Consider the following 13,316-nt stretch of genomic DNA (forward strand, 5'->3'; position numbering starts at 1 on the left):
CACTGACCTTTTGTCTGATGGTTGTTACCTACAGGTTAAAAGTCAAAGCTCCTCCAAGTGTTCCTCGAAGGGACTATGCTTCAGGTAAGAGTTTCTAAGATACTTCAACTGATTCTTGGCTAATTTAATATCCATATTTATATTCATGTTCATGGAAAGGGAAGCATGTTCACTCATTTGTAAACAAAAGGTGCTATCTTCATTCCAAGAATGGCCACAGCTAGTAGATATTTGACTACAAAGGAGACCTAGTATTTCCTCCATCCACCCATCTGTATATCATGTATTGGATGTAGCCAATGCACTGCCATGCATGTGTTACCAAGTACATATTAAACGTCTTCCACATGCCAAGCACACACAAGTTCTTAGGTAGAAATACAGTGCTAAACGCTTCAGATGTGGATGCCACACGCAACAGAATTTATGGTCTAGAAGGGAAGATAAGTGTAGTTAAAAGTAATTATAATTCAGAATGACAGGAAGGGGCCTTCATCAACTCTCGCTCATGCCTTTCTGAATACAGAAGCTTCTAATTCTCCTTCATTCCTAATTGCATGTGGTCCTCTCAGCCCCCACCAGAGACTGTTTTGAAATAAAATTCTCTTTAAGCATTTTTGTGACTCTCTATCACCAACAAGAGGAGTTGTAAACCACTAAAAGCTGCAAACCAGGTCCTTCAATGTCATACCACTAACTGGCTGTGTAACCTTGGCTGTCTCATTCTCCTTTTTTATATTATGTGGAGATTGGATCACAAGATCTGCCAGGTCCCCTCCACATCTGCGGGAGCCCAGATCTTTGAAGCTCAGGGCCCAGAGATGGAGCCAGCCTCTCCTAACATTTCCTAGCTAGGAATTATGCTTTCTTTCCTGAAACCTTCCAAATAATCTTGATATCAGTACAGTGTGCTTGATACAGCCCAATTGGATCTTCTAAGCCTTTGCCACACAAAGTGTGATTCCTAGCTTGGGAGTATTGGCAGCACCCAGGAGCTTGTTAGAAACACAGAATCTTGGCCCCACCCCAGAAAGATCTCCAGGGCCTTTGAATTTATATCACATTTGAGAAAATCTGCTATAAACCACCACCTGTGACCGTATTGCTTCTCCTGAACTGAAAGACAAATAAATCCCCCAACACCACCGAAGTCACTGATGTTCCAGTATCTCAGAAATGCTTCCTGTTGCTTTGCCAGGACAGTAGGGCCTGGCCCAGGCTCCCCTGGTCTTATACTCAATCCCTGGCAACAGTCCAAACCACTATCACCTCCTGCAGTTACTGCACTCCCTAACTGTGCTCTCCCCCACCCCAGTGCCCGTCCCAGGAGCATTTCCAGCTGCTTCCCCTGAGTCTTGGGGTCCCTGCACAGCTGCATGTCTAGGGCCTCCGAAATCAGCCCCAGGAGCTCCTTCTGACAGGGGAGTCTCTGAGGACCTTGGAGACTTAGTGCCTTGCGACCTGGGCCTGGGAGGCCAGTCAAGCACTCTCCGGAGGCCTGTGGAGACTTGGTCCACCCAGGGCTCCTGAAATAGCCCCAACCATTTTCTCCAGATGTGGATTCGTGTCTTCTTTCCAGTTCTGGGAGCAAATGGCTCCTCCAAACCCTTAAGCCAAGAGTGTACTGACCTTGATGATACTGACCTTCAGAGAGCAGAGGATGGAAAGGGCCAGTGCCCACCCGGAGGTCAGTGAAGAGTCACCATAGTCCTTCCCCTAGGGTACAGAAGGACAAAACTTGGATTGTAGAAAGAATAGCACCTGGTCCCTCCAGATCAGACCAATGTGGAGCCCCCAGCCTTTCTGCCTGTGCTTGGCAGAGGGAACATTGCCCACAGGGACCTTGTGGTTACTGAGCAGAGTTTGTCACTCCAAGCAGCTGGCATTACTGTGGGAAAGGAAGATATCCAACACCTGTTGGGTATTTATTCTTTTCGGGGTAGTATGCTAAACTCTTTGCAGACGCAGCTCATTTAATCTTCCCGTTAGCACCATTATATAGAAATGACTATTTCAGTTTTGCAGAGGAAGAAAAAGCATCTTGGGGACATTAAGTAACCAGGATGACTGTAGCCACTAAAAGGAAAGCCAGCTCAGGCTTCCATTCTCCCAGTCCTCCCCTTGATCCAAGCTGAGATGTTTAAAACTCTTCTTGGACATTTCTTACCATTCTGAAAGCACCAGAGCCCCTGACATTTGCACCAGAACCTGCTTCCTAATTCCTGACCCTCCACAGGCAAACAGCCTCCTGTATTTTTGAATTCTGAGGTATGGCTTAAGACAGAGGGCAAGAGAAGACCAGTATGGTGCCTCTGAGTCTGCTGGGGTCACTGCAGAAGTCTCACTGGTCACCCCACGAAGCCCCAAGGAGCCAGAACTGAATAAGACCTTGCTCTTTGGACTTCTGAGTCCTGATATCCAGGGGCTGTTGTGACATCACTGGTGGATCCACCTTATATTATACTTCTCCTCTGGCCACTAATGTCATGGGGGAGGGGATCAGAGCAATTGTGGGTATGGCGGGAAGCCAGCTCTCTCATGTGAAACAGACTCCAGGGTAAAGAAGGCACTTGAACAGACTGGGGTAAATGTCACCAGAGAAGCACAAGGTACACATAACAGCCCTTCATCCACTAGGAAGTGGGATATGCCACTGCCTTGCCCCTGCTCTGTGACCTTAGGGGAGTCAGCCCTTGCCTGGTTTTCTATCTCCTAGCTCACACTCTCCTGGTGGTGCTGGCAAGGCTGACACAAAGCTGTATTTAACATAGGTTCCTGCTACATAGAACTAAGATTAGTGGAACGGAACTGGGAAGAGTCCTGAAAGATTGCCCAATTCAAGCTTCTCTTTTTAGAAATAGCCAGGCTCTGCAGGGAACATACTAGTAAAAATGGATATGATGGATCTGATTCTGAGTTAGGCAGAGTGACTGCCATCACCTGGCCACACCGTCAGGCGATGACTGAGCCAGGACTTTGTTTCCCATTACTGTGCACCCATGTCTCTATTAATAATCCTGTGACAGGTGAACAAACACACAAAGGGAGCTGCCAAGGTGTGGAGTCTCTAGACTCCAAACCGTCCTCCCAGTCAGCCTGCTTCTGGGCCTTGTCCTCTGCTCCCTGCACTAAATGACATCCCTTTCTCTTGTCAGGGCTCTAGGTGGGCCTGACCACTCACTGCCACCGCGGCAGCCTCCGTAGTCTGCTTTCTCTTTCTTTCCTGCATCTGTCCACCATCCCCACCACTGCCGCTGGCCCACCTTCCTCTTTCCTTCCTTCTGTGTTCCACTGAGGTCTGCTCCCCAGTTCCCTGTGTGCCACCACCAGCTCTATAGGGGAGCTATGGGCGGGGTCCAGAGCAGGGCCTGCAGAGCAGGATCTGGGCCACAGCTGAGGCTGAGTCAGGTGCACTGATGCCACAAGCATCTGCCCTCGAGTCCTTGCTGACTCAGAAGCATGAAGCTGGATTCACCCCTTTGCTCACACCGTCCTCAGCAGCTCCCCATTTCAGCTTGTCACTGTCCACTGTGGCTAGAGTCCCCCTTGCTGGCAGCCCAACTGGCTTTGCACTCAGTGTAGTCTCCTGCCCCTCTCCAGAGCGGAGCGTTCAATCTGTGGGCATCAGCCTCAGCCCTCCTCAGGGGGCTGCCCTGTCTGAGCTGATGGAGGAAGATGCCCTCCTTCATCTTTATCCTCTTGCCAAATTCTGTTCATCCTTCAAAGCTTTCTCATCCTAGAAGTGAAGTCACATTTCCAACGCATAGCCTCATACAAGCCTCACTTAACACCGAGAAAGTTCTCTGAACTTTCAGCACCTGGTAATAATCCCAGGTGTAAGGACATTTACCAGGAAATTTTACACTGCCTTGGATTGTCCTCAGTCTCATCCAAGATTGTTCACATTTCCAGGTCTTTATTCCCATTATACAGAGGGGCTTGGTGAGAAGGCCTTGGACTTCCGGGGTCCTTTAGGCCCAGGTTAGAGTCCTGGCTTTGCCCCTAAGCACTGTATGAACTTAGAATAGTTTATAACTTCCCCGAACTTCTGATTCCTGATCTGGAGACAAGAATACCCATCCTTTAGGTTGTTCTGAGAGTTGCCGAGAATGTAAATTAATTGTAATGGCTAATATTCAATGAGCCCTTACTCCACATCAAATACTCTTCTAAGCATGATTAATAATGTTCATTTTAGCGATGAAGAAACTGGGGCCCAAAAGTGAAGCAACTTGCTAAGATCCTGCTGCTAGCAAGCGGCAGAATCAAGGTTCTGAGCCTAGAATCCAAGCCTGAATGCCAGTGTGTCTCAGTCTGGAGCAGAAGCTGAGATGGGAGCCACTTTATTTCATAGGGAGTCACGGATGACTCTTGAAGGGAAGAACAGCAGAATCCAGTATTTATTTACTAAAATAACTAGAAGCAGAAGGATGGATGATTTGGAGAGCAAAGATAATGGAGACAGAGAAAGTAGTTAGCGAGAGAAATGACTTTTCCCCATGACTGATCAGAAAGCAGGCGCTGACTTTCTCAGGAAAGTTTCAGCCAACACAGTTAACCCAGACTGGGAAGTGAGTGTCATAAAGGCAATTTATAAAGGTTTCTAAGAAAATGGTTGAAACAGAAACATCTAGTCATCTTAAGTGTAGATTTTCAATTACCCTCAAACTTAAATATTAGAAATGCAATGCCCACTGTGCCAGGTAACCCTGTGGGGAAAAGGATTTATTCACATGTTCTTCTGGAGTCTCCTGACAAGCCCCAATGACTTCATGATAGTCTAATCTGGCATTAGTCAACCCTAAGCATAATCTACTCAGAATTATTTTCTCTTTATGTTAAAGTTTGGCCCATTACTTGTACTGGGCTTGTAGAGTGAGACCCCTTGTTAGTACCTGTTACGTTTCCCCAAGAGACACTACTGCTGCCCTTGTTTAAAATGTGGCCACTCTGGTCCCCAGACCTCCCTGACCCCAGGCTCTCTCCACTGTGCCTCTGTGGAACCTACCTCTACTCTGGCGGGGGGCAGAAATGACAAGAAATTAATAAAATAAAGTTCTGTTGCAGTTCGGGGGCACTTAGGAGCCATCCACTGGGCCCTCTGTAGCAGTGGCTTCTCAGCAGGCCCCGGGCCCTCTGTGGTGCTGTCCCTGGAGCCACTCTGCCATGTGGGCCTGTGTCTGGTTGATTTCCACACAGCAGAGTGATTCCCATTTAATCTCTAAGGTCAGTTTATCTGATGAGCTAGACCAGGTGTCCTCAAATATGGCCAGCGGGCCACATGCAGCCCGCCTAGGACATTTATCTGGCCCTCCGGGTGATTTTGCCGCTGCTGCCTGTCCTGCTTAGCAGCCAACTCGTCCTGGGGCCCACAGTCAGGCCCTCCAACCGTCTGAGGGACAGTGAACTGGCCCCCTGTTTAAAAAGTTGGAGGACCCCTGATAGACGCTAAGTTTCTCACACTCTAAATGTGTTTCAGAGGAAAAGAGACCAAATATTTCCCTTGGCTGTCATGATTCAGACCTATTTTATTTTTCAAGCTCATAGACTACCTAAGGGCCATGACTCACCATATCCATTTTTACTAGTATGTTCCCTGCAGAACCTGGGACAGCTTAAGCTGTCCCCATAGAACTCAACCCCAGGGAGGCAGCACAGGCTCGGGGTTCAGAGCATGAGCTTGCAAGTCAACCTGCAGGGTTCAAGTCCTGGCTCTGCCTTTCACTCTCCGGCCTTGGCTTATCTGCTCTAGGCCTCAATTTCCTCACAAGGTGTTTGAGAGAGCTACATGAGGGCAAAGCACCGATAATATTGCCTGGCACAAAGTAAAGCACTCCATGAATATTTTTTAACAACAACAAAAGTATGTCAGAGCTGGAGAATAACAGAAGTTAACCCCTCATTTTGTAGATTTGGAAACCAAGTTGCAGAGATATTAGGGGTCTTGCCCACACTCTCCAGCTGGTTAGAAACAGCCTGGGTGAGAATTTACGTCTACTCAACTCCCCATTCAGTGATTTTCCTCCTGCATCACACTCGTATCAATTAAAAGAAATCCTTAGAAGGAAAAGATAAGTACTTAAGGTGGTGGATATCCCAATTATCCTGATTTGATTATATGAATGTATCACTTTATCACATGTACCATGAAAAATATGTACAGCTATTATGTTATTGATAAAAATAAATAAACAAACCAAAGAATTCCTTAGAAGCCACACAGTATGGATTGCAGGTTCCTACTGGGCACACAAATGCTTCTTAACAAAGACAAACATGGGTCAGATGCACCATTGCTCTGCCCTGGGAGACTTTGCTTTATGCTCTGAGAATTGATTTTTTAAAAAAAGGTGAAAGTACGGCAGTGCCTGTGGCTCAAAGGAGTAGGGGGGTCGGCCCCATATGCTAGCGGTGGTGGGTTTAAACCCAGCTCCGGTCAAAAAAAACAACTGCAAAAAAAAAAGAGGGGGGGAAGTAAATGAACATACTCGAAGGGAAGGCAGGTGTGAGCTGTTTGTGGACTGCAGCTGGCCAGCTGAGACTCATGCTTGGACATTCTGTTCCCACACATGCCGTTTCAGAGAGCCCTGCGGATGAAGTGGAGCAGTGGTCAGATGATTTTGTAAGTATTTGTTCCTGAAACCAAGAGGGCACCAGGGCCTGATAGGAGGCCTTTTTAAGGACTTATGTCTGAAGCATGCTGGTGGTCAGATGCTCATCGCAGAGGGGAGAAGGAGAGGGTATGTCTGGGAAGGCCGCCCACGGACAGGGCAGCAGTAACCTCATACTGGCCGACCTGCCCAGCACTCACCATGTGCCAGGCTGAGAGCGTCACGTGCCTGACCCCAGTTAACCTTGACCCCAGCCCTGTGAGGTAGGCATTCTCCTCCCCATTTTCAGTGTTGGTATTCAGCATACTCACCAGCACAGCCAAAGTGGATGTTAAAATGTTTTAGTGGTTCTGTATCAGTTGGCAAATGCCTCTGCCCTCAAGTGCCCAGAACTTCCTTACCCCTGGCCTGAGGCCCTAAACAAATTGATGACTAAAGAGTCCCTGCCTGACACATCAGGGGCCTCCGGGACCAAAACATAGAAAGTTTGCAATTCCACAATTCAAACCCAGGCCCACAGATCTCAGAACCATACCCTTTAATGCCAAGGGGCTCGCTGTAACCAAGAGAACATCAGCAAAGCGCTGGGGCCCTGGGGCCCCGCTGGCATGATGATGTTGGAGTGGAGTATCAGAATTAACCTTTTCAGAATGCCTCTGCAATCTGAAGGGCCCCTGTACCTACTTCCCTTTTGGGTTGTCTTGCACAGACAAAAAAATCCTAAAAACTTTTCTTAACAATAATTATTCCTCACTTATATCAAATCCATCCAGAATATTAAGGCCTGTTCCAGTCTGTGAGTTTCATATCTAAAAGGAATCCAAGAAAGCTTCCACACAACCATACGCCCATTTCACAGACAAGGAAACTGAGGCCAAGAGAATGAAAATGACTTGCCCACCCTCACTCAGTGTCTCAGGGGCCTGTGGAAATGAAAACCTACAACTCAGATCTGCAGTCTAGGGTCCCACTCCAGGCTCCATACACTTCCTAGAGTTTAAATCCAGTAAGAGACAGAAAATCCTCCTTCTCGGACTGCAGAAAAAGAAAAGAAAAATGGGGGGAGGAGGAGACTTCTCTGCCAATCACTCAGCATGGAGTTCCTCCCAGGCTGATGCCCCAGAAGCACTGCAGCTGTGCCCCCTGCTGGCTGTACACATAAACACACACACACACACACACACACACACACACACACACACAGCCTGCTCTGAAGCTAAGGAAGGAAGCTGGTTGGTCCACATCTGGAGCAAAGAGGAAAACTGAGCTCGCTGACAGGATTAAAAGAGTACACAGTGGGGACTTAGGAAACACACAATAAAATGAGCCTGGAGAGGAGGGAATAACTTGCCCCCAAACCAGACAACCCAAATTAAGACACCAGCCATAATAAAGACTGTGTAAACAATCACTTCAGTGGATCCCACTGCACATAGAAAGAAATCCAGGCTTGTAGCTAAAGCCTCCAGGCCTACTTGATAAAATCTTGCTATAAAATTGCACGTGAAATGAGACAAGCCAAAAAAGCAGGTGCCTGTCCATTCATTGGAAAGTCTCCCGTGGATCATTCAGGGTGGCAGGCAATTTGTAGGGGCAGTGGATGTGCAAATGTCCTGAGTCAAATATTACCTTCCCATTATGTGTACAGCATGTATGAGGAAATATCTCTGCATCCCCTTAACACTCTCCAAAGTGAACCTACTTTCTCCTCAACTCTTAGCATTCATGATAAATAAAACCTACCGGTTATTATATTGAGTCCTTTTTCTATCTTAAAAATGTGTTTTATTACCTCTTGTTGTTATTCTTTGTCGATACAGTGTCAGCCCTACTTAGGGTTAGGTAGTCCTCATGTCCCCCCAGGACAGCGCAGTGGTTAAGGGCATAAACTTTGCAGGCAGACTTCAAACCCTGGCTTTGCCTCTCACTGGCTGCCTCACCTTGTGACATCAACCCCTCTAAGCCTTAGCTTTCCCATCACTGCCCTGGGGGAACAGCTCTGATACTGTAAGTCAGGAATTGTCCTGGCGGTCTGGCAGCACAGACAAAGGTGCTGAGCATGGTGTCTGCTTTTGCAGGACAGTGACTATGAAAACCCAGACGAGCACTCGGACTCAGAGATGTATGTGATGCCCGCCGAGGAGAACACTGATGACAGCTATGAGCCACCTCCCGCCGAGCAGGAGACCAGGACGGTTCATCCCGCCTTGCCCTTCACCAGGGGCGAGTATGTAGGTGAGCCCACCCCCAGCCCTGTGTGTTCCACCTCCCAGGCCCAGGGAGAAGCAGGGTGGCAAATCTGGCTGCTGCCCACCTGCCGTGCTCACCACCTCCAAGCAGGTAATCTGGGCACTTACAGTTAATAAAGCTCAAGCTATAAACCTTTCCCTTTTCAGGGGAAAGAGTCCTTTCTAGATTCGGAACACTGAACACAGGCAAAAATCAATCAATCAATTAATCAAACAAGCACACCATGACCTTTGAGGATTACAGTGTCCACTCCTCCTCCCTTCTACTCCAGCAAACAACTTAAGTCTGGACTATGGGTTTGTATTACTGAGGGTGGGGGCAGGTAAGGTGGTCTAAGCCTGGAATTAGCGTCGTAGGTTAAATGGATGTAGCTTGGGTCTGAGTTTGAGGGCTGAATGTGCATTTTAATGTCAGACAAGAAGTCTGTGTTCCAGTCTCGGCAGGTGTCTGAGTTCTCTAAAGGCTCAGAGAGCAAGTATGCCCAGGATGTCAGAGCGATGCATTTGTACAGAGTCCTCCTACATGGAAAGAAAGGCCTCACTGCCATTAACTGCCTCCTCCAGGGCACCGGGTGCTGCTCCTTCTTCAGTCCACAGTTAATCTGTTGAGCACCTACTATGTGCCAGAACTATGCCAAGCACTGAGCATTCAGCTGCAAGCAAGGTGGACAGACTCCAAGGCTTCTTACAACTTCCCATTTAGTGCTTTCCCCAGTGGCCTATTTAACCCTCTTAATAATCCCCTGAAGACAGGACTCATCCCAACTCAACAGAGGAAGGAAGAGAGGCTCAAAGGAGTGAAGTAACCCAGCCCAGGAGCTCCAGGGCAGAGCTGGGCGGTGCCTCTCAGCCTCTGAAGCCTGGCTCTTCCCCACTCTGCACCCTCTGCTGCCCGCTGTGTTTGCTGAATGACCTTGTTCAGTCATTGCAACACTCTGGGGAGGAAGAGGCTGTGGTCGGCCCATTCTACAAAGCAGGAAGCTAGAACTCAGGGTGGTTAAGCAGCTCACTCGGGGCACACTCTGTAAAGCCTCTCTTCTATGTTGTGCTACTTCTGATGGACTTAAACAGAAAATCCAAGTGAATGCCAAGAGCTGAAAATAAAACGGACAGAGTTACAGGCACAGCGCAGTGGATGCCCTAGTGCTACACCACCAGAAAGGGCTCTGACACAGAGGCAGCGAATGTGGAGTTAACCACACACCTTCAACAAGGAAGATGTGAGGGCCAAGGGCAGCAGCAGGCACTAGAGAGAGTGGAGCTGGGCGCAGCAGGAGGGGTGGCTGCACCAGGCAGGGCTGTCCCAGGAGGAAGCAAAGGAAGCCAATGCCACGATGCAGAGGCCAGTGCGAGGAGGGGCCGCATGAGGTTATGCATGTGCTAAGAGTTTCCTGAAACGCGTCACTCTGAATCTCTGCTTGGCTCACAGACTTGGCGGGGCGGACCTGACATTGCCTCAGCCCTCCATCCCCTGGTGCAGGTGGTATGAGTTCTATTCCGTAGGCAGAGGATCTGCCACTACTGCCTTCACCATGGTCTTCCTAATCCCCACAGTCACTGTCTATGGTAGATATTAGGATCGTCATTTTAAAAATGTGAGTCTTAGAGAGGTTGAATAACTAGCCCAAACAAGCACAGCTAGTGAGCGGCAGAACAGGGGACAGAACTTGCATCCATTTGGCCTCAGGGCCTGATCTCTTTCCCTGACACCTGCTGAGAAGGACAGCCCTGGACCAGAGGGGAATCTTATAGATTCTCCATGAATTAAGGGAAATCAAGGGAAAGAAAATGCAGGTTGACTCAGGTGAGAAATCGCCATCCTGGATATACCTTAGAATAACCTGGAGACTTTTTCAACCTATAACACCAGTCCCTTTCCTGGAAATTCACACATAGTAAGTCTAAAGTGGGACCTAGACCTTGGGGATTTTTAAAGTTCCCAAGGTGGTTCTAATGCATAACCAGGACTAAGAACTCTTGCCTTTAGGGATCATAGAGTGAATCAAACCATCCAGGGGCACCGTCTTGGGCCCCCAGGCTACTTAATCCACTCTTTGGCAAAGGGCTGGGCTGTCAGCTCTCCTGAGCCTGTGGGTTTCACTACTCTGCTGGGAGAATGCTTTCGATGAGAATGTTCTTCTGGGCAGTTGACAAGGAGTTGAATTTTTTTTTTTTTTTGCAGTTTTTGGCCAGGGCTGGGTTTGAACCCACCACCTCTGGTCTATGGGGTCAGCGCCCTACTCCTTTGAGCCACAGGCACTGCCCTGGACTTGAAATGTTTTGCCTAATATTTAGCTTTACTCTCTTAAGAAATGCTCTGATTCACCATTTGTGTCTACAAAGATGCCCACGGTTTTATACTATTTAGATCTTGATAGTTTCCACCCAGGAAATAAAGCAGAACCTGTTCTGTGTTTTGTGTGTTTGTTTCCAGACAATCGATCAAGCCAGAGACAGTCTCCACCTTTCAGCAAGACCCTTCCCAGCAAGCCTACCTGGCCCTCAGCCAAAGCGAGGCTCATCTCCACCCTGCCAGCGCCGACTTCTCTGCAGAAACCTCAAGTCCCACCCAAACCCAGAGGCCTCCCTGAGGATGAGGTAAAGTAAATCTATCCTGAAGCCTTCCCAGACACAGAGAGGGCCCAGGGGAAGTGGCCAGGACAGTCTGGCTGAGGGCTGGTCTTCCTTCTGCTCCTCAGCTCTCCCTTCTAACTCTCCGCTGCTATCCTGAAAGGACTATGTTTTCCCTAAAAATGGCACATGTGACCTCATATTAAGCATCAGAATTCATGAGATGTATATGGTTTACTGTCAATACCGAATCTGAGCCCTCACGTTAGCCCCCTTCTCTTCCTCTGGCCTTGCAGGAATCTTCTCTTTTCCTCCATAACATCCTTTTTTTCCTTGTTTGTTCTCCTGTGTGTTCCTGCACCTTATTTTCTCTGCGCTCCTCCTCTCTCCTCTTCTCAGGTGCAGAGGGGGACGTGCGATGTGAGGGGAAGATGACCATTCTGTAGGGAGACCTGCCCAATCCGGGGGCAGCTCTTGCTTCTCATTCCCTTCCCCTGTCCCCCAAGAGCCCAGAGACCAATCTACCCCGAGTGCCTGAGACCCACCTCCAGGTTTATCTAATCAGTTTCCTGTCTGGAAAATGAAAAGGTGAACTCAAACTGTTGCAGTCATGACTGCTAATGCCAGAGATACTTGCATTTTAAGGAGAAAGACCAGCCCGCAAGCATGGCCATAAGGACACTCCGAGCGTAGGAGTCTGAGAAACAAGATAGCATTAGTGACAACTCCCAAGCACCCCGAGACACGATCTTATTACAGTTTGTAATGGCTTCTTTCTAAATGCCTGCAGATGGTGACACCTTTCTAGGTGTTGTGCAGTGACCTTCATTCCACCTTAATGGGATTTGTAGCCAAGCATGAGATGGAAAAGAAGGACTTTCAAATCAAAAGAGAGGCACAAAGGCAGCATCCAGGCCCAATTTCCTACTTTGGCCCTTCTAGCTGTATGTCTTTGGGCAAGCCACACAACCTCTCTGTTTTTTATCTCTTCCACTTAATTTGAGAAGTCAGTAAGAGAACAAATATATGGCACTAGGGAGAAGTGCCTGATGCACAGAGGGGCTTAATATATATTGGATTCCTTTCTACCATATTCTAAATTCTTTATAAAATCCAGTTTTCTACTTTCTTCTGAAAATTGAAGACCTGGCAACAGTGGCCAGCTGTGGCCTCAAAGCAACTGAGCCCCATGGCCCCTGTAGCTCGGCTGTGAATCCTTGGTCCCATTTGCCATAGTGTCCTCCACTCATACCACGCAGGTGCACACCCTCACCCTACATGGCAATAATCTGGCCTGTTCCCCATCCTGGGACTGGCCTTAGTATCGCAGAGTTTGCTGATAGCAACCCTGTGGAAGTGGCTCAGGCAGTCTACACCAGTGGCAGACTGAATTCTGGAATGGGCAGATGGAGAGTCAGGAAAAGAAGGAGGTTTAGAAACAACAACAAAAACAGAAACAGAAACAGAGGCCAACAGCTGAACCATCAGAGAGGAAAGAAGTCAAGTGCAAGCATGAATTAAAATGTTTAGCTCTGCTCTATCAGCTATAGCCCAAATCTCAACGTACAGGCCAAGCAGAGTCGGAGGTGGGACAAAGACATGCAGGGGGAAGGGATGTCTGTGCTATAATGAGTGTGGCTGACACTTGGTGGGTGCTGTCTATCAGCTGGTGTTTGAGCATAATGTGTACAAATGCATTCTCTCATTAAATCCTCACAACAAGCCTAAGAAGGCTATTATCATACCATTTACATGAGGAACCCATGGCACAAAAAGGGTTGAAAAATTCCTTCAAGGTCAGAGAGGTAAATGTTAGAGCTGTCATTTGAACCCTGACAATGAGATGTTAGAACCCAGGTGCTAAACAGCTGCTCTGACCCTCCTC

The 13,316-nt window shown here is 48.1% G+C and overlaps 1 protein-coding gene across 2 annotated transcripts in view; it reads left to right on the top strand.

Moving 5' to 3' along the window:
• The window catches only part of BLNK (B cell linker), an 80,534-nt gene that overhangs the window by 31,475 nt on the left and 35,743 nt on the right, over positions 1–13,316 (top strand). For both annotated transcript variants that reach the window (XR_002772619.1, XM_012803677.2), the window contains exons 3-6: positions 35–84; positions 6,582–6,622; positions 8,690–8,846; positions 11,295–11,458. Coding sequence is in view for 1 of the 2 variants with exons in the window: in XM_012803677.2 (XP_012659131.1) it covers positions 35–84; positions 6,582–6,622; positions 8,690–8,846; positions 11,295–11,458 (412 nt within the window). In the remaining variant the exon portion in view is untranslated. The remainder of the gene's footprint in view (positions 1–34; positions 85–6,581; positions 6,623–8,689; positions 8,847–11,294; positions 11,459–13,316) is intronic.

Source organism: Otolemur garnettii, unplaced genomic scaffold (genome assembly GCF_000181295.1).
Source record: "Otolemur garnettii isolate 467f Iridium unplaced genomic scaffold, OtoGar3 scaffold00021, whole genome shotgun sequence".
Lineage (NCBI taxonomy): Eukaryota > Metazoa > Chordata > Mammalia > Primates > Galagidae > Otolemur > Otolemur garnettii.